Genomic DNA, 24,318 nt, shown 5'->3' with positions numbered 1-24,318 from the left:
TTGCTAAAGTGTGACCAAACAGCAGGCACACCTGCCAAGCACAATTTCACTGTATATTTTTAACAGTTAAGAGCTAAACAGGAAAGTGATCAAGTGCTTTCTGTCAGAATGTGTCACTTCTGCTTCAATGTGCCAGTCTGAGGAAAAGAAATACAGCATTATAAAGCAATTAGCTTACAGTATGTAATGGCAAATTATGTCAAAAATATTTCTAACTCAGGCTGTACTCCTGTTTTCAATGTGAATATGGTGACATTTACTGACAGTCCATGAGGCTGTTGGAGAATGTGGAAAACAGCTTACCTCCTCCAGAAAAACAAGGAAGGTGACATTAGTGCCTAATGTGGCCATCAGCGTGCCCTCACTGGTGACCAGGTGGAGACCTTTTGGTGCTTGGACCGGACACTGCTGCTTTCTGGCTGTGTACTCTACACTGACTCCAGCTGTGCAGTTATTTGAGACCACTTTCCTATAGCTGGGGGTGGAACATCACAGGAAGCTTTTACATGTAAATATGGCTGATTGTACGTTCATACAGATGTAGAAAGCACAAACTACAGTTAAGTTACTAACCTCTATCATACACAAACACAGTAATTTCTCATAGTCCTTCAGTTCTATTTAGAATAGAAAATCATTACACTGTGTCACGGAGGAAACCACAGAATTTATATTATTTGTTTTTTGGGGCTTTTTGGTGGAATGACCAAGCTAAATTTCATCCCTCAATTCATTAGCCCATGCAGGCTAAAACTGAGGTGAATGGTTGTCTTTTGATATTCAAAAGAACTACTGTGCCTGTTTGTAAGGAAGAGCCATACTACATCCTGCACACTGAAACACAACATGTCTTCCCTCAGCCTGTCCTTGTTATCCCTGAGAAACAAATGAATGCACCCTGAGCTGTTCAGCTTTCAGTAAATGCCCCATTCATTTCAGCCAATGCCTGTGAGTCACTACTGAGACAGTGTACTGATTCTTGTCTGCTCTCGTCCTGTCCTATGTTTACCCGGTGCTGTTAAGGAATGTCATCCCTGTGGTGCAACTCCTGGACATGGATGATGGATTGAACCAAAATGCGGGGGCGCACTTGCCATCGGTCCGTCTCTCATAGCCATAGTCACTGTAACAATCCAACAAACAGAAGTGGTTATCCAATCAAGAACCAAAGAGGAAACGCTGGCAGACATAACAGATGAAATTATTCCTGAGGTTCTGTTTAGAAAATTCAATTGTAAATTGAGATACAATTTCAAGTGTGACATGTACTTATAAAATGACTGATAACACTCAGAGAAAGCTTAAAAGCTAATAAAATATCCTCAGCTGAAAAAGATGGCCTGCTCTCTATATTAGATACAATGGACATTATTCGTGAAATTCTGTTACATAATTGTGTAAAACAACATGCGCTGTATTCAGTATAGACTTTATAGTAGTTACAGCAACTGCTACTGTACATTATATACCCCTGGAGAGGCGTATTACATGTAGCCCATGTGGTTGTTTGTCCTACAAATTAAAAGGCAAAGCAGCAGTGTCCCTGAAATGATAAGGACAAATCGCCCAAATTAGTGTGACATGCACACAGATGCAAAAGTGTTGTGATTGTTAATGAAAGCTATTAGGCCTGGTGATTTATGGTTTTGATGGTGCTTATTCCAAGAGGTGCCTCACTCAAGAGACATGCAGATTTGGGACCAAAGCAAAAAAAAAAAAAAATGCATTAATTAAAAAAGACAGAACATTCATTGTGCTGATAATTCAAAGTGAGCTGGTTGCAAGATTGTGGTAAAACATTCTCTGGAACTGCAGCTGTAATATAATGAGTCTCCAGCAGCAACTACAAATGCAACTGAGAGATATCAATTTTTCCTCTGAATGCTTTGTCCTTCAAGCGGTGCACAACGGCACACAGTCAGGAGGAATCAGCTGAATCTCTGGTAATGAATACACACACTTGCCTCCATGTACACAGTTGTAGGTCTATCTTTGTGAGGACACTCACTGACATAATGCATTTTTAGCCCATTACCCTAACCCTGAATCATCACAGCTAAGTGCCTAACCCCAGCCTTTACTTAAACCTAATTCTAACCCGAAACCTAAAGCCAAGCCTTAACCTTCAAACAGCCCCTTGAAGGTGTCACAAGATGAGAATGGGTCAAAATGTGCTCACTTTCCCAAAATATCTTCTCTGCCATGGTATTAAACTCTAAAAAGTTCTCACAAAGACACTCATACAAGTACACACACACACACACACACAGGTATGTGTCTGAACAGTTGACTGGTTTTCATTTAGCAGCTGCAGTCTCCAAGAGAATCTATCAGAGCTGCTCTGCAATTATAATCTGGAGGATGTTATCCATGATGGTGATCTCTTATCCTTTAATCCCTCACGTCAACCCAGTTTCCTTAAACCCTGGGACATATAAAAATGTAATTCTACAAATGATAAAGCAGAAACTCAATGGTGCATTCATGAGAAATACTGTGGTTAAAACTCAGCCTTTATTATTCAATATTTGAACTTTTGTTTTATATGCTTCAAATGATGACATGCCCCATATTTTTTAAAGATCCCACAGTGTGCAAATGTAAAAAATAACACTATAACACTTGTTTGCAGACTTTTAACAATTAGCACATGCGATGGTCTGGTTGTTCTTATTTCCTACGATCAGTTAATTTAGATGACTTGGCTCCTTTTCTCTAAATGCATAAAGATTTTTGCATTTACTTTATCCTGTGTTTTGTGCAATAACTCATGATGGTAGTCAGTTATATTTCTGTTGTAACGTAATGTACCAAGGTTCAGCGGGGCCTGTCTGTCTTTACTTCTTTGTTCTTAACTTAAAATTGTTCACACAGCTCAAAGTGTGTTGGAACATGTAGGGTTACACAACCTGAACGTATCACTGGAATATACTGTATGTGTTAGTTTAATTTATGCATTTCTCAGACTGAGCTGTTTGTCACACCAGTAGTGAAATGATTCTGTGACACTCATTGTTACTGCAGTGTTAGAAAGACTCAGCCAGTGTACTGGTCCAACACTACATATTAATTCAAATCAATTCCTCTACTGTCTTCTAACAGCCTGTAGCAAGCGAGACACCATGAGTAAATGTAGCAGAATAAAGCATACTCACCTGTACTAAAAGTGTAAAAGATCAATTTAAGTGCATTCTGATAGAGTTGGATGCAGAAACTTGTACTTGGGAAACCAGGGAACTAACAACATACAGTACAGTACTTACATGGGGAAGGAGACACACTGACACAGTCTCTTAACAGATCATGTAAAATGTATGTCTGATTTAGGTTGAAACTGGGAATTAAAAGAATTTTGCTCAAATTAACATCAAACTATCTGAAAGTGCACAATGTTTGCCTTCATCTTGTTCAGAAAATTAACTCATTCCAAACAATCTTGGAATTTAAATCCACTGCTTGCGCAGATATATACTGTAACAGAAAGCTCTGGCAATTTAATGTTGGACTTCAAAGTTAAAGTTGGAGGCACTCACTAAATAAATATCAATATAAAATCGATCAAATGGAAGGACTGACTTTTGGTCTCCAGTTTAAGTCAAGAAATAAAAACTCTACATTCTACATTTCCCATAATGCAGGTAAAAAGTTCCTTCATGCTCCAGTTTGTAACCCAGACTTCACATTTTAAGTTTGCAGTCTCCGAACCTGAGCTGAGATAATGTCAGTGATGTCAAGTTTATCTTCTCAGATTTTAAAAAGCTCCCTCCAAAGCTGAAGAAAAGATTACACAGCTGTTGTGACAGGCTGAGTAGCACTCGTGACTAGTAAACTTCTCATGACTTGACTTTTAAAATTTAGGGGAGCTCTCCTTTAATTTGCGTGGAAATGGGACTGAATATGAGATGGTTAAACAAAGAGAAAATTTTACTCACCACTCAAAGTCAGCCTCTGTGCAGTCGCAGGGGCCTGAAGTCATCGACACAGAATAAGTCTTTCCCATAACGCACCTGGACGTGGGCTTCAGCTTCCGGTAGATTCTTTTCACTCCCATGAGGCACGGCTCACCCTGAGGGCCCGATTTCAAACAAGAAGCGGGAGGAGAGTCACACAGAGAGAGTTTAAAAAACGAGCTGCTTTTGTAACGCCTGCCATCATAAATAATTTACACAATGCAACCAACCATGTGTGTATCACTGTGTGTGAAAAGCACTGCTGCCTTGCTTTACTTCAGCTTGTTGTGCATTCCTGTTCAGGGAATATTTACAGGCTCGAGCTGTGTGGTGTGCTAAACTCAACAACTGCTCCTCCATTGCAAGTTTCACACTGGAGACTGTGCTGCTTGAGTTCATTTTTAGAATTTTTATTTTGATATTGAGCTGAACGAATAAGAAGGATCTTCAGTCACAAAAACTGCCAGCTCTCAGTCCATTTTTAGCCATGTATCTATGTGGAGAATATAAAATCAGCTGGAGTACAAAAAAAAAGAAGATGAGAAGACAACACCAGCCTTTTTCACCCTACACTGCTCTTCTTTTTTGTTACCAGAACATTCTGTCTTTGTGCATTAGGTGTCAGTAGTGAGATGCTCAAAAAATCGGGTTGTATCCACAAATAGACTCCCAGATCCTGAAAATGTGCTTAACTTTCCCAGTGGTCTTAAAACACAAACACCATGCCCTGTTCTGAGGTGCTGGTCAGTTTATCTCTGTAGCAGACCTAGACTCCACTACCTCTACATTAAGCAGGTTAGCCCTGTAATTGGTTTGGGCTCTTGTCCTCTTCCATCCTATATGTTTTGATCATTAGCCAGCTCTGAGCATATGGGTGTCTAAGCCAATTACTGAACTGGGCCGTGAATAAAGGAGCGCTCTAAGTCTCTGACTTGGCTTCAGGCCTGGACAGGTTGAGGGGTATTCGGGCAGGTTTAATGTATGCAGGTGGGTGGGGTGGGCTCACTCAGAGCATCATTAGGAATGAAGAATCTGCATAAGTGCTCTGGGAGCTGAGAGACGTCCAACTTTAGTCCACACACTACACGGCCAGAAGAAAAGCAGAGGTGGTCAGCCAGTGATCACGCATTACCCTGTCGACTCAAGTTTAAGAAGTAGTGCTACAGAGAAGACGAGCGCCACAGATGTTTGAAAATTAGATTTTCACATTAAGAATAGGCATTTTATCTTTAAATAACAGTTGATTAAGTTGAAACTTTAACCTGCTTTTGGCCTTTTGTTTATGCAGCAGAGTGGAGGGCTAAGAGCGCTGACACATAGGGTTCATCTAAAATTACTCCCTGTGCGCAATTTAGTGCACTATATTTACACTCTGCCATTTATTTATATTTCAGTGCCTGAATTCCATATGCACTATATAAAATTCCCACTCTGGAATAAAAAATGTGGTGTCCATGGCATGCACACTACTTCTAGTGATGTCTGCTGTTGACAGATCTGTGTATTTAAGGCACTATGCCAATTTACTAAATAATTCACACTATACTGCATATGCAAAAAATTTATATCATGCAAGACCACATCTGTCAAGGATGGGGCAAAAACATGATCATTCATAAGTATCTGAAATATCTATTTACTGCTTATTATACAGTGAAATATTGATAATCTATTAGATATGGGGTAGTGAATGATAGAATAAGGAAGTGATAGACATACCAAGGTTATCCAGTACAGCACCTGTCTGTGATAAAGGATGGAATTCTATATGGGCCTTCTGGGCACAGGTCCTGGGCCCCCAAGGTTCAGGCCACTAAACCAGAGCCTCTATTTGAAGGTCATGCTCCTTTGTTGTTCAGATGTCAAAGAGGCAAAGGTAGGCATGCCCCGATAATGTTCTTTTGTTCATCACACTAATCCTAAATCTGTTGAGTATCTCCCAAAATAAAGTCTTACCTTCCTATAATATTTTGTATAGTGTAGTATAATTTTGTATATAGTATGACATTTGAGGAGCTGTGTCTGCATGGATCTGACAGTCTCGCTTCATCTACAGCATGAGCCTAAGTTCAGTTTCAATAGCATCAGCAACCAGGTTATGGTTACCCTGCAAAACAGATGTGAAATGACCACTGGCCTAGCATTGCATACACTATCAGGGAGGACCTTTGATGTGTGACTTATAATCTGCCCATACCAGTCATAGTGTGCACAATATTTTAACCAGTTTTAAAATGAGCTTTACCATAATATCTGAGGGGTCCATGTAATAACCCTGAAAAAAACCTAACTGAACACATGACTTGCATGAACCTGACCATGAGAGACATCACAGCTCCAGGAAGTCTACATCCCTGGCTAGGAAATAATAATAATAATAATAATTGTACAACCTTCCCCGTGATGGTGCGAAATAATCATAAACACTTTAAAGGCAAATTTACTCGCTATAGAGTAAATCATTGTTTGTTATAATGGAAATAAATTTACTGAAAAGAAATAAACTATAGTGCAAGCTAAATAAAAAATATACTGGAAATTAATTTTACAATAAAGATTGATTTTAAAATTTGTAACTATATAATTCAATCCAATTAACCCTCTGCAATAAAGGATAGAAAGTGCAGTTTAAGATTTTCTTGGACTGGAGCTTTAGATGTAGATTCTCTTCCAACTTAGAAACACATTTTTAGTATGTGTGATAAGCAAATCCAGTCTTTATTTCTGTGCTGGCATGAATCGTACCTGGTTGTGTAGGTGCCACGTCTGATAATCCGCCTCTGTACACCTCTTGTTGAAGATGGACCTGAAGTCAATTTTTACCAGCTGCCACTCCGAGCGATGACTGACATGGCCAAATATCCTAAAAAAAACAGCCACGATGCTTCTCTTGTTATGTACAAAACATGCAACAGATAATAATCACACTGAAATGGTGTTTAAATATAGGGCTGGTGGTATATGTCCTCGCCAGTCGCAGAGTTTTTGTTTGTCTGTCTCATTCTTATGATCACAATATCTCAGAAAAACTTGAAGGGAATTTCTTCAAACATCAAACATCCACTCAAACTCAAGAATAAACAGATTAGACTTTGGCAGCCTAAGGTCAAGGTCACTGTGACCTCACATCTGTCCCATTTTCATGAACCTGATATCAAAATTATCCTCTTAGACTCAAAAGACAAATCTCTAAGTGAAGATAGCACTTTGTCACTGGATATTATTCACTGATATCATATGCATTACAATAATATAGTGATAATTTTCTAAAAAATACACTTCATGTATTAAATTTCTTCAAAGTTCTCACTACACATATTATATGAATGTGGACAGACATGCATGTAAACTGCAACCTGACTGGATCATGGAGGCATACAGCTGCGAGGCAGTAATTCTAGTTCTTATGAACAAATTCCACAAGTACCAAAAACAAAAACAAATCCTCCCAAAGTATTGCTCTGTGTCACAGATGCCCATTTTGTCCGGAGCCATTACTGCACTGGGACACATGTGCCATAATTATATTGAACAAGAGCACTGTCATTTTTTTTAAGTCGATCACTACATTTAAAGTTTGCTACTGATTACAGTGACCACATGTATGGAAATTACTGAATCCTTTTTATTTATTAAGTTTAAAAAAAAAAACATTTGCTGAGAAAAGACAGCACATTCATTTTTTTTGTATGTAGTAGAATGTGGATGTGCCTTTCAGTGCCACAGAAAGGGGAGAGTATCAAGAGAGGACTGGGTTGTGCTAAAAATCATCCATACAATTATATAATGTTTAACCTGACAAAAGTTGAAAACAAAAGTTTTAACAAATGTTCACTACACCTGACAATGGGATGTAAAGCCAGCTGTCACAGAGGGGGGTGCAGTAATGGTTTAAATATGGGAGGCTTTCCTGGAAATAAAAAAAACCCAAACAAACAAACAACAACAACAAAAAATTCCAACTTAGGCAGTGGAAAAGAAAATAAAGCAAAGAAAAAATAAAATAGAAATATACATTAAAATTTTCTGTGAGGATAATCACATAAATCATCCACAAAAATTGTGATTACTACTACAGTGTAAAGCCAAACAAACAAACATAGCCCAGTTTCCACCAAAGTAACTTTCCCCAGGCAACAGGAACCTTTTGTTGAATGTATAGCAGTTCCTCCACCTGCATTTCACTGGAGGAACCAGTGTCGAATTTAGCTCCGGGCAGAACTTCTGCCCCCCCAAAGATAGTCCCTATTCATGGGGCATTTTCAGGTCCAAGAATTACTGGGGCGAAGTCGCAGTGCTGAACACTGCTGATTGGTCAAGTATCATGCAACATTTTACACATAGCATTCCTAACACCTCACTGTGATTGTCACACTTTTATTATTTATTTAAACCTCCTGGGTCTACAGCACTAATTATAATGTGCTCGAGGGACTTTTAGACCCCAGGGAAAGTTTAGCAAGTACCAGGAACTTTTTGGTGGAAATGCACCTTATGGTAAAACTACAAAAGAACTGAAAGCAAAAGTAGTTATCAGCTAGAAATGAGCAAATTTGGCATAACTAACTAGAACAAAGAAATGATTGCTCATCTGAGATTATTCTCTTGGTCCTTCCTAGAAGGCCTTTTTAGTCTTGCATTTGTTTGTACCTATGAAATGCAACAAAACCTGTTGGTATGAAATGAAAGCATCAGAGAGAAGTTCAACACCTGCTTACATTCAGAAAATTACAGAAATGAATGCAGTCCCCAATTTGGACATCTAAAAGGCACATTGTTTTTATTCAAGAGTCAGGGTAGTGAGACGGAAAACAGGATGAGAGGGAAGGGCATGCAGCGCTGTGATTATGCTCATGGCGCTTACATGGAATTTGTTAGCAGTAAATAAATATAGCAATGTGTCAGCCTTATCCTGAGATATAATGAGGAATCTTTACATTCTAACTTAGTTTGGATGGCAAACTTGAACTAATAAGCATAAACTAATTTCTTCTGGAAGCATAAATTAATCAGAATGAATATGCATATCTTTCCAATGGTCACAAACAAAACTGAATCCAAGGTTATGATTCTAACCCCATAAATATTCCATCTCCAGCCAAACTGAGTGGGTGTGTTTCATTGTAATGACCCCCCTCACCATTCATACCATAACATATTTATCACAATCAATCTGCCAATTAGCTCTCGAGGCACCGGACTGTGACAGGCACTTACTGTAAAATGAGTACAAACTGATAAGAAAACAGTGCATGATGGTCTTATGAAAACTAACGATGTCTGCCAGCTGAGAGGCTCCGTGCTTGAGGACTTATTCTCAGTGTAAACCTGCCAGCATTGTCTTTACACTGCCCCTTCTCTCCAATTGTTGTCTTCTCGCTGACACTACTGCTGTGCATTTTCCTATTCTCTGTCGCTCCAGCTGTGCCCTATCACTCTCCTGCAGAGCTGACAACAGAGCTGACTGCCAGTCTGTCATTTATGGCAGGTGTCATGAAACATTGATGTAACGGCTGTGGAAACCCATAGGTAGAACATCCCAAAGTTCAAAATCTCTGCTGCAATAATGGAGTAATGCTGTGTCGTACCATATGCATGCACTATAGCTCTGGGCTATTCTAGTAATAAATGTAAAAGAACACAAGAGTCTATACATCTGCTTTCTGGGGACATGTTGAGTCATACTCACTGCTCTTTTTTATAAGCTGTTAAAAACTTTTTAAATCAAAGTGTCTTGTCTGTTTTCTCAGGTAGTTTTGATCATCTTCCTTCATGTTCTTCAAATGGAAGATGCCGCTGTCGCTGGCTACCAAGGCATTGATCTCCTGTGATCATAATCTGGAAACAGCCAGTTTTGATGTTGGACAGACCTTGAGAGAAATCTTTTTTATTCATGAAAAGCAAAGCAGGCACTCAGGAATGCTGAATGGAGCAGGCCCGGATACAGATGCTAGCAGCACCGGCCCAGGTTAAGGCAGATGGGAGCATGTGCGCACAAAGCAGCTATTTGCTGTTACTTTGATTTCAGTGCAATTGATAACTTTCCATGTTAGCAAATGTTTGCCACTCACGTCATGATGAGAGTCTCTTCCCCAGGCTCTCCCAGCACTCCGTCCACGAACAGAGGCGTGTTGGTGAAGCTGTACTTGTTCCACTGCCGTCCTTCGTCAAAGCTCAACCTAGAAATGCAAATAGCTGTTGCACAAGGGACCAAGACTAATCCCCTGACTGTGTGCACAAGCTAATGACCCTGAGCGTTGTCTAACAACTTTATTTCATATTCAGAGCTGCGGCACTCTGCCCAGTGAGCACACAGAAAGGTGAAACTGAATGACAATTGTGAAAGCCAAATTTTCCATGGCTGGCATGTTTTCCAACTAGAATAATATCATCCTGCCGTTTTTACCAACTCACTTGCTTTGTTTGGCTAACTTAAGACTCCGAGCTTCCTCTAAGGGAATTAGTCACGCTGTGACAAATGGTGTCTCTGTCATAATGACTCACCACAGGTGGCGGATGGGAAGCGGAGTGTGTCTTATTGCGACTAAGGCTCCTCCTTGGTCGAGATACAGCACTGCATACTCCTCATCAAAGATCTGCGGGGACAAAAAATAGAGAATGCTCACTGTGCAGAGGCTTGTTACAGGTCTAACACACGTCTGCACACACCCACGCTTTATCATTCAAGTAAGCAAAGTAATAACACACCACACAACAAACACAGTATACAACTGAATCAGCTTCCAAATGATTAGCTTTCATGGCTCTGTTTAATTAGCAACAACTAAAGAGAGAAGTTCAAAAGGTTTTGGAAAGACTGGTTGAGGAGGAGCCAGTCTGGTCATTTGCATCATGCTGCTGAGTGGCAGCTAGTCAGTCTAGCTCGCTGGCCTCCACAGTGATATACTGTGCAAACCTATCAATGATGGGTCCTCCCAGATGTTCAGTGTTGTAAGAAGGAGGTGAAATAAATCACAAATAAAACTATGTGAGCCTACTGGAAAAGGGGGGAAGTGCCTTGTGTCATGTTTTCAGGTTATAAAGTTTGACATTCTCCAGTCAGTAGGGCAGCACAAAAGTTAAAACTGTTTCCTAGCAACACTGGCTCTCAAATGTCAGTCAACTGCTGCCACGGGAAATGTCCATCCACTGACTTGAAGGTATATACTGTAGTGTCTCTACAGATATTTTCCAGAAAGCTGTTTTATCTTTTAAAAATATGCAAAATAGCTGCAGTGTTATTATAGTAATATTTTCATATGCCACAAACAAGTGAGGGATATTCAAATTTCAGTTTAACTTTAACAATAAGGCATTATTACACTTTTAAAATAAAGTACCCTCACCTGCCTCCATGTGTTTCCAGCATCCGAGGTGATAAACACACTGACATTGTTGGTGGTCAGCTCTGAGCCAATTGAGCCTGTGGGTGTGACAACAGGCCACAGAACACAAAGAAGATAAACTACGGTAAGTGTTTGGGGTAAGAAAAGTGCATAATTCCAACACTGGAAATCAATTCGGTTTGATATCAAACAAATCCCAAATTTTATAAAGTGCCTTTAGACCAGCAGCGGTGACACAGCAATGGGCTCCAGTCCACAGCTGCTGAATGAGGCTGCAACTGCAGTGCTCCAGAGGATCTGCTGTGCAGTGTGATATTTGCTCATAGCCCTAAATTAACCAATAATATGCAGATTGCCATATTTATCTCTCAGCATTTCTGACCACATTAAGACACGCTTTTCTAATTCTGCACAGACTGCCGTAATTGCTTTAATTTAGCCTGTAACTGGTGCCAGGTGGTTAAACATGAGACTGGAAAGTACTGTGAGTGTTTGAGAGGCACAGTTGCCCCCTAGTTTGAAAATCATGGCTTTGTTGACATCCAGTGGTTGATGTTCTCACTGCAGACAGTGTTGGGCCATAAAGCATTACTGTAATAATATTACTTTGCCCAGTAATGAGTTACAGATAAAATGTCAGTATTAATATTTGTTACTCCCTCAAAGAAGAACTTGTTACAAAGTTACTTCTGCTGTCACAATAGCAAAAATTGTTTTGAAATCCAACATTTAATATTCATAGTTGAGGCATGTGCCAATGTCACTACACGTCACTATAGAGACAGAGCGCAATGAGTCATACTCTGAATTAGGAGGGGGTTTGGCTATATACACCATTACCAATCTCATAAGAGTCTGCAGCCGAGACTTGCAGACCTGATCGAGCCTGTTACTCCAGCTAGACATACATAGATGTCTGAAAAATGGGGCCGTCACAGCTCTTTTTCAGTGGAATAACTTGACCCCACCTGCCTCACAGTCCAAGGTTTGGCAAAGGGAAAGAACGACCATATCTACTGCCCGACACAGCTCATAATAAGGATCCCTCAGTGAATGTAGATCACAGGATCCACTGCTCCACTACTGAGCCTGCAGCACTCGATCTCACCTTAGATCACACTGAAGGTCTCTGTGCAGAGATGGTGAAGTTACAGAAACAAATAAAGGAAATAGCTATCAGCAATAAGTTTGGCTTGGAGCAATTTTCTGCTTCTGATTCGGTTTTACACAAGTTAAATGTCGTTTCCTCAACATTGTTAGCTAGATTTACATAAAATATTTGTTCTAGAAATGATGGTATTGATTATGTAGGCTAATTTTGTGTTTACTCTGTAGAAAAGCTGCTATTTATGACACATTATATCTTTTTGTCCTAAATGTGGATTATGTAGCGTCACTATGTAGCTTGGGATGCTGCAGCTTTACCTCTATATTTTGGTAATTCCAGTAAACAGCTGGTGAAGTTCAACAATTATGTCATCTTCCAAATCTCCTCCAGCTGGCTTTCTCTCGTTGACTGGAAATTTGCAGATTGCCTCACGTAAACACAGACGTGCGACGTGCATAGAACCCATTCTTCTCTCTCCACTGACTTTGTATTACAAAAAGGTGTTTTTTGAAAATTCAATCTTTTTACAAAAAAAACTGAAAGATGCCTAAAAGCAACTGTGTGGTAGGATGCACTACCAAGAAGGCAATAAACCTGGAGTTACAGTATTAAAAGCTGCTGAATAAAACAAAACAAAAAAACATAGTTTTAAGAAGACAGAACTGGATAGGATGTGACGCATTAGCAGGAAGAATGGGGAAACAGGGATTTTATAGATTAGTTGGGGATGTATTCTCAGCTGTCTAGAAAAGCCACAATTACACAGAAATAATGGTAATTTTCCAGGCTAATTATTAAGAATTCCTTTGTTTGTTCTGGGTGTTTTGTTGCTTGATATGCAGTATGTGATCAGGGTAAATTGGTTGATTGTTCTATTCGCACATGCCCAAAACCTGTTTAATTCACTATGTTTCACAAAAGGTCCAGACACCCACACTCCACACTTTCACTGTAAGCTCGGCCTTCTCCAGACCCCCAAGGCATCTGCTGGTGTGTTATTGACAGTGCTGGTCCATGCAGGAGTAAATATCACTGAGGTGTGAATTCACTTGGGGGCCTGCTGATCTCATATTCCTCCACTTTTTTTTTCTTTTCTCCACACTGAGTCAATAAGTCGCTGCTTCCTCTCTTGTGTTCTCAGAAACAATGATGCTCTCTGGGCTAAACCACTGGGATATACAGGTTTTGGTGCTCTGACTTTGTAACCCTGTCATTTGTTCCATTCAAATGTGAGCTGACACCTACATGTTGTCAGATGCCTGTGGGATTTGTATACTGATGCTGAGCAGGGACAAATAATTGAAAACAAAAGAAAAGAGTAAAAAAACTGCAAACAAATGCAAATGCAATTTCTTTTAATAACAATAAAATTTAGCACTGAGAGCTGCAGGGCCGTACTGGAAACATCAGTGCAAAGAAATGTTGAATGCCAAGATGTTAACTTAACTGTAGGAGGCAGATTTCCTCTGGTGTTGCCTGTGTAAGTGATTTTTGTGGTCTCTGTCGCTTCAGGTTAGCATACCCCTATCTAATGCAACCATCAGTGGAGAAAAGCAGATGGATCTTTTCATGTCTCCTTTGTCATCTTGCGATGAATGAAATTTGAACAAATCATGCAATTCACAATATATTTGATTATCTTTATAAGATGCATTCACTTAACATTTGTTGTTTGAGATTGACTGTAGCATTTTTTTTTATCATAAAATGCAAGTCTATTAATCCAGCACCTTTGTGAGCACCTAGTAGACATTTTATTCTATCAGCCAAGAATTAAAAAGAATGTCAGTATTAATTATCATGTAATAGATAAGGCAAAGTTCACAAAGGCTTTCAACAGGGGCTTTTTTTTAACTAAACCATTTATAATTCAGTTAAGAAAAGAGAAAACAGAAACAACATGTCACTCAGACGAGTCTCCCTCTTACCCACCTGATGCGACAATGATCCCTGGCGCTGAATCCCTGCTGGCTATGTTTCCAGATGTGTAGGGATTTGCAGACACGTGAAGATGGAGATGTAATGAGCAGTATGGCTGCAGAGCACAAATCATAAACTCATTTATCAAACCAAGCCAACCGTACCAGAAATAAACAACCTTCAAAAGATGCTTCTAAATAAAATGACTATTGCGTGAACATGAATCTACAACTCTCCCAAGTCCTAGGTTTTATCATAAACACCATTTCCCTATTGGCTGGTTTCACCATTAATATTGATTGGGTTAACCTTTACTGACACAATTCTCATTACGACTGAGCAAAATGCCAGTGGTGCAGGCCGTGTTGTGACTGGCTGTTTAGAGGTTTATTAAAACTCTGACATTTCCTAACAAATGACTGTATAATATGGGTAGAAGGTGAGGCATGCTACAGAACCACTAATTGGTTTATCAAAAAGGGTGATTATTTTTGTATTTAAAGTCATGTTACTGTATGAGATGCTAATGCATCTTGCAGATGATATGCTAAAATATGCAGCAGTGACAGAAACCATCAAATCTTCACTCATCTTAGCCTGGCTACTTTTTTATTTACAATAAGTACATATTAGTATGGGGTGACTCAAGTTAGTATTTAAAAAGATATATCAAGTCTTTATATTAAATTTTGAACTTTGGCTACTGAGTGAAAATTCAACCCAACTAGACTCTGAGAAGCACTCAACTTTCAGGGGCTTTCAGGAAGAAAGACATAAAAAAAGAAACATTTTCTGTCCGACACCTCTTTCTCTCTGTGTTTCTTAAATGAGAGGTCAGCTTATTGGACTGAATCAAAATGGCTGACCTTTCAGCTCAGCAGCCTCAGAGCACTCAGCTTTGACAGGCACTGCTCTTTCTGAGCTCAGCCTCGCAGTGGTGCTGGGATCAGTCGACTCCTGTCCGAGCCTCACGCTACTGGAAGTGCACACTTTAAAAAACATGCATGAACGCGGCGTGCTTGCATATACTCACTAGCACACAGTGAATGCTATTGCCTCTCAGGTCTCTGCTCGGGGCCTGCAGTAACCTCCAGTCTCTCCCTCTGTTGTAAGTGATGTATGTCTTTACTTGGTTATCTGTCTTTTTGTTGGCTAGGAACATTCCTTTTATTCCCGCTATCTGGAAAATTAGAAAAAGAACAGCTCTCAGTTCCAAATGAAAATATATGCAGGCTTTACATGACCAAAGGCTATTAAGCATTTCCATATCTTCAAGTCACGTTGCAGAAAATAAATGCAGCTCACCGCAAAGCAAATCACATGCCCTAGGGCAACGCAGCTATGCATGCTTACCTCTTCTGTATTCCCAACAAAAGCAAACAGTGCCACAAACACTGGGTGGGAAATGATCGGCTGTCTGAGGACTTGTGAGTAATCAATGTGTGTCTTAAATGAATGTGACTTCTTGCTGGAAGCCCTTAGGAATTGCTGTGGGATGCTGTCAGTGACAGTCACATCAGGCAATGAAACTCCACTTTAATAACTGACAGATACTTCAATCTTGCTTGGAGGAGATATCCTGTGTTTGGGTGGTGGCCCCAATCAAGACAGTGATTTGATTCTATTGGCGAGGCCACAGCATCATCAACGGCTTAATTATTTGATTCAGAGATATAGTTTTGTCATTATGCCTTAAAAAATCACAGCGACATACATGAGTTCTAGCACCTCAACATCAGCCCTTAACACACTTTTTTTTTTCCTTTTGGATTAAGTGCATTTTGTGAAGTAATATCTGCAGTTATTCATCAAAGAAAGAAATAATCTCAGTTGCCCAAAAAAATCTATATCCCTGGCACAATCCCCTTTGCCTTTGTCGATGTCAGCACTTTGAAGCTGCTTCATATTCACACAATGTACTCTGAATACTGTAGGCCTACAGCAGCAGGCTTTGTTTCCAAAATGACAAAACAAGGACATTTCATCATCTCGGCCTTCTCGCTCTAAAATATTGATCAGTCTTCATAATAAACCTGAGGGCTGGGCGCTCATCAAGCCGCCTTTTATTGTATGATGCTTCTGCTGTTATTCAAAACAAAGAAACTGGCCAAAATAAATTCTTCAGATTTGGAAATAAAAATAGCCTCATGCATTGCAAAACTAAATCATTCTGTTTCTGCTGATGACTCATTCTACTTCCAGCACAATACAAATATTCAGCTATACTGGCAGTAAACTGGCTCATCTTTGTTGTGGCTTTGACCATTTACACCAAACTAAACATCCCAGCATTGGAGGCGTGGCGTTTAACCTGATGTCCAGTGTGACATAACCATGCATATAACACACCCGTTGGCAATACAAGGTATACTGGTCACCTTTTTGCCTTGGTGGGAATTTTATTACATCATACTTGCCACCAGATCAAAGTTTGCTTACCTCATAGAGGTCAACCATGACATTTCCCTCAGGGCCCATACTGCTGACCACGTTCTCCAGAGCCAGAGTGTAGTAGACCCCTGACATGTCTGACACATATAGGTTGTAGGTTTCATTCTGGTTCCACTCCTGTACAGCTGCCACCACACGGTTTTCATCTGTACTGATCACATGGAGGTCCTGGCAGAGAGGCAAAGGTTCACCAGGGTGGGATTATAATGACAGCTTTGTATGACTTTTTTTTTTACCTTGCTTTGTTGTGATTGTGACTGATAATACTGATTAAATGTGCGAAAAAATGGGCGAGCATTCCTATAGAAGCCCAGTATTCTGGTTATAGAATATATACTGTACATAATATTAACTAAATATTCACTAACAAATCACTTCATGCATCCTGTTGGTTATACCACAACACTTAATTTGGAAAAATGTGCCTAAGGTCAAAGCTTTTGAATATTTTTGTACTACCTCTTTTTGGTATTGCACTTTGTAGACGATGCAAATAGGACATTTCATCAAATTGGCTCATTTTGATGAATATTAGGCTGTATCTTAGCACTTAGTATCTTAGCTGTACTTAGCACTGCGCTCTTCTGGATGGAGAGCTCTGATGTTGTTCCTGGGATCTGTTGGAGTCACTTTTCCAGTTTAGGAGTCACAGCTACTACCACCCCACTGGGACCACTTTAGCCTTCACCTTCCACATCCTCTCCAGTTCCTCTTTCAGGCCCTGGTACTTCTCCAGCTTCTGATACTCCTTCTTTTTGATGTTGCTGTCTATCACCACTTTCTCTTCCTTGTTTACTACCATGATGTCTGGTTGGTTGGCCAGTACCTTCATGTCTAGAGGTTCCACAGGATTTCAGTCCTGTTATTCTCCATGACCTTCTGAGGAGTCTCCCATCTGGACTTGGGAGGGTGTCAACCATAGTACAGATGTTTCTGTACATAATACCAGGCACTTGGTTGTGCTGTTCAGTGTATGCTGTTCTGTTCCTGCCTGCATTTTACATTCTGCCACTATGCGTTGGATATATATATATAAGAAACAAGATACAGATTTTACCATCTAATTATGTTATATCCCCCAACAGTCTCTTGTTTTAATGAGATATATGCTGTAATAAAAACAAAAAAGTTGTGTGATATAAGAAGATAAAGTGATTTGTTGTTATGCTGTAGTAGGAATGCAGTCTGTTAAAATGGAAGAATTTGTAGGGATATGGAAAAACAAAAAAAATACTGTCATTAGAAAATTAAAAATTGTGTAAATGATTGTGTTCATTATAACCAAACATGTTATAGGGAGAAACTCTTAAAACTGCTTATTTAAAAAAAAAAAATCTATTTAGCCACCATATTGAAATATGTTATGGTGGCAAAAAAAACACATTTGAATATAAAGAAAGTCATATTTGCATTGATGTAAAAACAGTACTATAAACCATAACCTGAACACTCACTAATTTCTAATTGACATTTGTAAAGCTTTAATTTGATGCCTAGCATCAAAAACATGATCCTTTATGTCCCAATAAGAAATAATAATAAAAAAAAAAACTTCTAATCATTACACTGTTCTTACACTCCTGCCGCGCTTAATCATATTGAATAATTAGAACTGCTACATCTTTTGTATTCATGTATTTTAACTAAGAGGATACAGCAGTCATTAATGCTATGCCAGGTTTATTGGGCAGAGTATGCAGCTGAGGTCAAGCTGTTTGGTTGCGCACTTCATCTACCTCTGACTGTGCCAATAACACCTTGCAGTGAGCTGACAGCAACCTCCGAGCCTAGGAATGTTTAATTGTCAATTGGGACGTGACAAGCAAAGCCATGTGCACATGGAGCAGCACAGAATAACAACTGTGCCAACACTGAGTTACTTTTGGCCTTGATTTGCCCATAAATAACAAAGACAGCCATGCAGAGCCAGCAGCTCTGCACTTTGAGCCCATGTACCAAACAGAGCTGGAATCTTATTGCTACATGTCTTTGAATGCAGAAAATGTCCAGAAACTGCAGCAGAAACAACACTATTTAAACACTATTTGTCTCCTTTATCCTCACTCATGATAAAATAAAGACTCTTTCTGAGGATCAATTTTTTGTTAACCAAAATCTCAAGAGTATTTAGTTGTTGTAATGTAATTTGAATCAGGCAGTGCATTTGTTACCTTGGGCAGGGTGTACTTGGGCAGCTTCATGGGGGTGAAGACATCTCTTTTTGCAGACACATAGTAGATTGGCTTCCCAGCAGTTGACACCTTAAGGTGGTGAAGCCATTTAGTGAAAACATTTACACATAAAAAAGACAATAAAAAAAATAGATAAAGCATAATTCACACCAGAGGGACACATAATAATAGCACGTCTCTATGACCTCAATGACCTTGAAAAATTTCCCACACAATCATCACACTTTCTGCCTCATACACTGTGTAAACAGGACAATTACCTACCTGGACAAACACATACTCATCTTGCACCACCAGAGAATTGGGGTCAATGTAGCCAGGGAATGGTTTGCCCTTGTTGGCATCTGTGCAGTTCTGCAGCTTGCAGGTGACATACAGTGCCTCTGCTCCCACACACACACAAAGACACACACATAGACACATGTCAAGTCATGGCTTCAGCAATAGTATTAGCCAATAAAGAAAGGCAGCCTTCACCCAGAGCCACGGGGCTCTTTTGGCTTCCTACATTACTCGTGTCAATAAAGTGGTCTCAGTAAGGGAGGAGCCGGGCGGAGGGGAAGACAGATGACCAGAGAGGCCAATTGCTTTCTGTGCCTTCAGTCGCAGCACTGGGAAAGAGCCTGTCACCACATGTTACCCTCCGCCAAATAAGTGTTGGCTTCTTCCAAGCACACATGATCAATAGTGATGGTCCATGGTTGTATGACTGTAACATCTGACAGAACTGATCTTTGCTATGTATGTTTGTATGACTGGATTTTCTCTGTTGCATTGGCCTCAAAGACAGTGTGCTGACAGAAAGATGACACAGATCCTTCAAAACTAAGTGAAATGAAAACAACATTATTAAAGGGACATGCCATCAATTTTGTGTTGCACTTCCATACAGTTAGGGGGCTCAGTGGAGACTGGTTGAAAACATAACAACAGAGGCTAAATTATCCGGACTTCTAGTCCCTAGTATGAAACAAGCTTCACAAACTCTGGATTCTAAAGTGTTTTTACAGGTAAGTAGTGCTCCCAGTGATCAGAGACTGACCTCTTTGCACAGAATTTTAAAATTTGATCATATTAACTGTAAATTCAAACATCTGAAAATGTAAGTATCAATATTCTTGAACAGAAAAATAAAGATAATGAAATAAAGAAATTATGGGGGAAAACCACTGTAAATGGACATTTTCTAAGGATTCTGACATCAAACTCAGTAAGCAGATCAAGTCAAATTCTATTTATCAACCCAAAATATCCCAGTGTCCATTGTCATTGAGGAGGATGATATTTCTCCATACCTAAAAGAGTGCCCCTGTGCTAAATTGCTTACTTTTGAAAGCTGTCTAATATACAGTATCCATTACTGCCATTGTGTGTCCCCAGATTTGATCATTTCCACTGTCCCTTTACCCCTTTACCCCCATTTCCACTTTACCCCTTAGCAGAATTGTCCACACAACTCCCAGTTCCTCTCTACTTTAGCATAGTGCCTACAATACTGTACAGGAGTGCTGAACTCGGAATTCAGTTACTCACGTCCTTCAGAGATGCTGGTTTCCAGGTGAATTAAGCCTGGCTCTTTGTCCAAACCCATTTTCGACCTGAAAGGCAGACAAATATATTGCAGGGACATCACCATAGGTCTTTTGCCGTCGGGCAGATGCCACCAACCATAGATGCTGTCTGACTTGAAAGATTGCACTGTGCAAAGTCAGACAAATTTATAACTACACAGAGGTTATGTTAAGTGCTGTAAGAGTTGTAGTAAACATTGGCAGGAATTATCATGTCTATGTCTCTGTTGTCAATGGCAGTTTAAAGTGTAAAGGAAAAGGGACCTCAGGCTCACTGTGTGATCTAATTGTTCAGAGCCTGCAGACAGTCCTTTACCCACAGAAAGATGGGGGAGGACGTTTCCTGACATCATTAGTACAGGAAAAGCCATTGATTTTATCACTACAGTAGGGACGCCCACAGATGGAATAGCATATAATCATTATGGTATTAAATATGTATTAAGAAGACTGGGGGATCAGAGGAGAAGCAAAGGCAGCAGACGCATGGAGGGGGAGAGAACGGAGGTACACATAAATGGGAAGAGAAATAAATGGGCTCTGTGAGAGGGGGATGAGGAGCAGACACAGTGAGAGACCACCTTAGCTTCTACTTATTATACTTATTGGTAGTATTGGTGATTTCCCAGATGAAACCCAACCATGAATAGGATGGCCTACTTATCCAAACCACATTTCCATTTTCTCTGAATAATCCATTCAGGTACCCAAGAACAGTGTGAAGCAGGCAAAGAATGGCTTTTTGAGATAGTGTAGCTATATAGCTTGTTTAAACTTGTATGTGTGATGGAAGGCAAAGCTCAGCTTTTAAGATGCTGGCTTTCAGAGGTGTCTTGTGGATGTATGACACTGGGTTGGACTTAGTCATGAGATGGAGCTGTTGCCTTGAAAAACAAATAATTACATCCAGGCAGCTCCAGATGTTTTTGCAGAGATCTGTAATGTCATATGCAAAACATTTCCGGGCTTCACACACAAAGCTTACAGAACGATTATATCTGGTCCTGTTCGTTTGAATTGTGCCTTACAACCTGTGCTGTGTGGCTTAGCACTTCTCGGGTTGACCAAATTGCAAAGGAACTTACACGCTTTATCTTACGTATATGTTTGGCGGCCACATGTAAGGAACACATAAGCTCTCTGTGCAGCCTCATTACCAGGGCTAGCACCACACCTACAGCATAGTGTGCATCCCAAAATAGAACACTGACAGCTTCTGCAGCATCAACCCTCCAGGCTCCCTTCACTCCTGGCTGCCCTGCTTCTTACTACCCTGACAGTTCTTTCCTAGTTTGTAGAGGTGAAAGCTTTTTGTTACGTGTTAGTTACTCTATTGACAGCAAATATGCTAGATACCAGTTCTGGACAGCACCTGTGTGGTGGTAAGACTGTTTAGCTGAGGAAGAGGCAGAACACCAGGTAACAGTGATTTCACTGTAATAATTAAAGGTCTTTGTCTGAAAGAATTGAAATAATATACATCAAAGTCCAGATGGGAGCCTAATGTCACAGTTTGGGTATAAAGGCCTTGCTGAGAGATACCATTAGATTGTTACCATTTTTATAGAGTTTATTTAATCTCAAAAGAAAAAAAAAATACTGAGATTGCATCCAAAACGGATTCCGAAGCTTCCTTCCACAGCCGAACACTGTCGGTCAGATAATGTATCCATCTGCCACAGCCATGTCAGGTGTATGAATAATGAAGATCCTCTCTGGCTCAACTGCTCCTAGAGGCGCTGACGTATTCCATCCAGGACATTCACAGTGTCAGTCCTGCTCTTCATTTGGGTTCATTGGAAAGTATTAGTTTTACTGATAGATGCCACTCTTTTTTTTAACAAACCAACGGTATGTGTTCACCTGCTTGAAATACAGAATATATTTATAACTGATTTATTGACATTTTATAACTATGTAAAAATCCTATTTGTAAATGACAAAACCTGGAATTAATCACAACTAGGGCTGGACAATTAATCCTTTCCTTATCAATATTAAAGTTTTAGTAATTTCATGATTCAATTCTCTTAACTTCTTTAGAAAGTATATGAAATATCTATTGACTTTCCCTGTTGATATCACAACTGTTGCCTGCAAATTTAGTCTTCTGTAATTAATAAATTTGTAAGTAATAAAGGTGACTATCTTAAAAAAAGAAAAGAAATATCATTTGATACACAAGTCATTATTTGATGTTTGACACATGATTAAATATAAATACTTATAGCTTTTGAGTATTAAGGTTCATTTGCTAACTGCTAGCTTAAACAGCATTAAAATATACTGTACAATACTATATAATGGTAACTTTGTAACAGTTATCAATAAACATGTTGCCATCTGTGCTATCATGATTAGTTTAAAAATTTTTAAATACTCTGCTAATTCTAAGTATAATCTATATGTAACATCTCAATAAATGTGTGCTAAGTTGGTCATTTCTTCTCTAAAATCTTAGCTGGAATTATTTGACTTAACTTTCAAAGTTAATTCATTTGGGGGGGAAAAAATCTTAAGACCAAAACAACAACCAATGGTATAATTTTTATCAAATTATTTTCATGAAGAAACAGCATACAGCAAGATATACATAGGCTTTATCATATGTTTTACTTAGTAAGTCACTATAGTTATGGAGTTGAATAGAACACAAACCCATGCTGATCTAATTCTTAGTATATTATGCCTGCAATCTGTTTAACTGTGTCCATAACTCTGTACTCACCAGTAGAAACGATTAGGAGCCACTCGCTCATGCACCAATTGCCACTTCCTCCCAAACTCCACCGAGCTGTAGAGCTGCAAGACATCCAAGCACACACCATTTTAACAACTGACCAAATTTACCATTCTGTGGGATACAAACCACACTGCTATCAGTTGCCTTAAAAATTATATGCAATCACACAGGTGCTTTTTCTCTGTGCATGTTTTAACACATTGATTTACTTAGTACCTTAGTCATCTTTTTTAACAGTGGCAGTTTAATGATGAGTGGGAGATGAGCTCACTCACAGTGCCACACACACACACACACAAAATGTACATACAAGTTCTTTATGTGAAGCCACTAATTTAGATTAGAATTTACATATTGTAAGATTCCAACACTGCAGAGTAGTAATATGGCTTAAGGACATTTAAGGGTTATAAGTATTGTCAGGCTTCCCACAGGACTACTCATTACTACAGAAACTTTACACAAAGTTTTACCACACACACACACACACACACAATAAAAAGAGAATGGAATTTTAAAGAAAGATGTGGAAGGTGCAGGTCTTCCTGTACTAGAGAAATGCATCATACTGTAACAAGCCTGAGAATGACAGGAGAGATGAGGAGAGGAGCCCAAGTGTGGTTGGTAATATCAGTACAGCCACTGTTCTCTAGTCAGTACATCACTGGATTGCTGAGGTTTTACAGTATGAAGGTACACAGAATAGGTGGAGGCTGGGTAATGGAACATAAAAATATGAACCTTGAAGTGTTGTAATTTGCTTGCATGATCGCTCCACTGAGATTTCAGTAGATTTAAGTTGGTTCTTTAATTAAATGAATGAATAAAGTCAAATTTCTGAGCTTTCTACCTTCATTTAAATATAATTGAATGGAGTTTCATTTGTGGTTAAATTCTATAAAAATTCAACAGCAAAGTTTTCCAGTTTTCATTGGACCTAGTTTCTTCCAAATAAAGAGTCCCCATCATAATGTTGTATCCGGTACTTTTTACCATACTGACTCTGAGAGACGAGGCAGTCCAAGTAACTACAAAAA

The 24,318-nt window shown here is 39.4% G+C and overlaps 1 protein-coding gene across 5 annotated transcripts in view; it reads right to left on the bottom strand.

Moving 5' to 3' along the window:
• The window catches only part of sorcs1 (sortilin-related VPS10 domain containing receptor 1), a 195,071-nt gene that overhangs the window by 19,613 nt on the left and 151,140 nt on the right, over nucleotides 1–24,318 (bottom strand). For all 5 annotated transcript variants that reach the window (XM_020594144.1, XM_020594146.1, XM_020594147.1 and 2 more), the window contains 14 exons: nucleotides 23,267–23,340; nucleotides 20,501–20,565; nucleotides 19,232–19,350; nucleotides 18,947–19,036; nucleotides 16,764–16,943; nucleotides 15,358–15,504; nucleotides 14,337–14,439; nucleotides 11,297–11,373; nucleotides 10,455–10,546; nucleotides 10,022–10,129; nucleotides 6,696–6,813; nucleotides 3,933–4,066; nucleotides 1,010–1,123; nucleotides 304–475 (listed from right to left, as the gene is read on the bottom strand). In XM_020594144.1, the coding sequence (XP_020449800.1) occupies nucleotides 304–475; nucleotides 1,010–1,123; nucleotides 3,933–4,066; nucleotides 6,696–6,813; nucleotides 10,022–10,129; nucleotides 10,455–10,546; nucleotides 11,297–11,373; nucleotides 14,337–14,439; nucleotides 15,358–15,504; nucleotides 16,764–16,943; nucleotides 18,947–19,036; nucleotides 19,232–19,350; nucleotides 20,501–20,565; nucleotides 23,267–23,340 (1,593 nt within the window). The remainder of the gene's footprint in view (nucleotides 1–303; nucleotides 476–1,009; nucleotides 1,124–3,932; nucleotides 4,067–6,695; nucleotides 6,814–10,021; nucleotides 10,130–10,454; nucleotides 10,547–11,296; nucleotides 11,374–14,336; nucleotides 14,440–15,357; nucleotides 15,505–16,763; nucleotides 16,944–18,946; nucleotides 19,037–19,231; nucleotides 19,351–20,500; nucleotides 20,566–23,266; nucleotides 23,341–24,318) is intronic.

The sequence above is a fragment of the Monopterus albus genome, unplaced genomic scaffold, assembly GCF_001952655.1.
Source record: "Monopterus albus unplaced genomic scaffold, M_albus_1.0 scaffold22.1, whole genome shotgun sequence".
In the NCBI taxonomy this organism is placed as follows: Eukaryota; Metazoa; Chordata; class Actinopteri; order Synbranchiformes; family Synbranchidae; genus Monopterus; species Monopterus albus.
The sequence above is the reverse complement of the archived record's forward strand: the minus strand, read 5'-3'. Positions and strand labels throughout refer to the sequence as shown.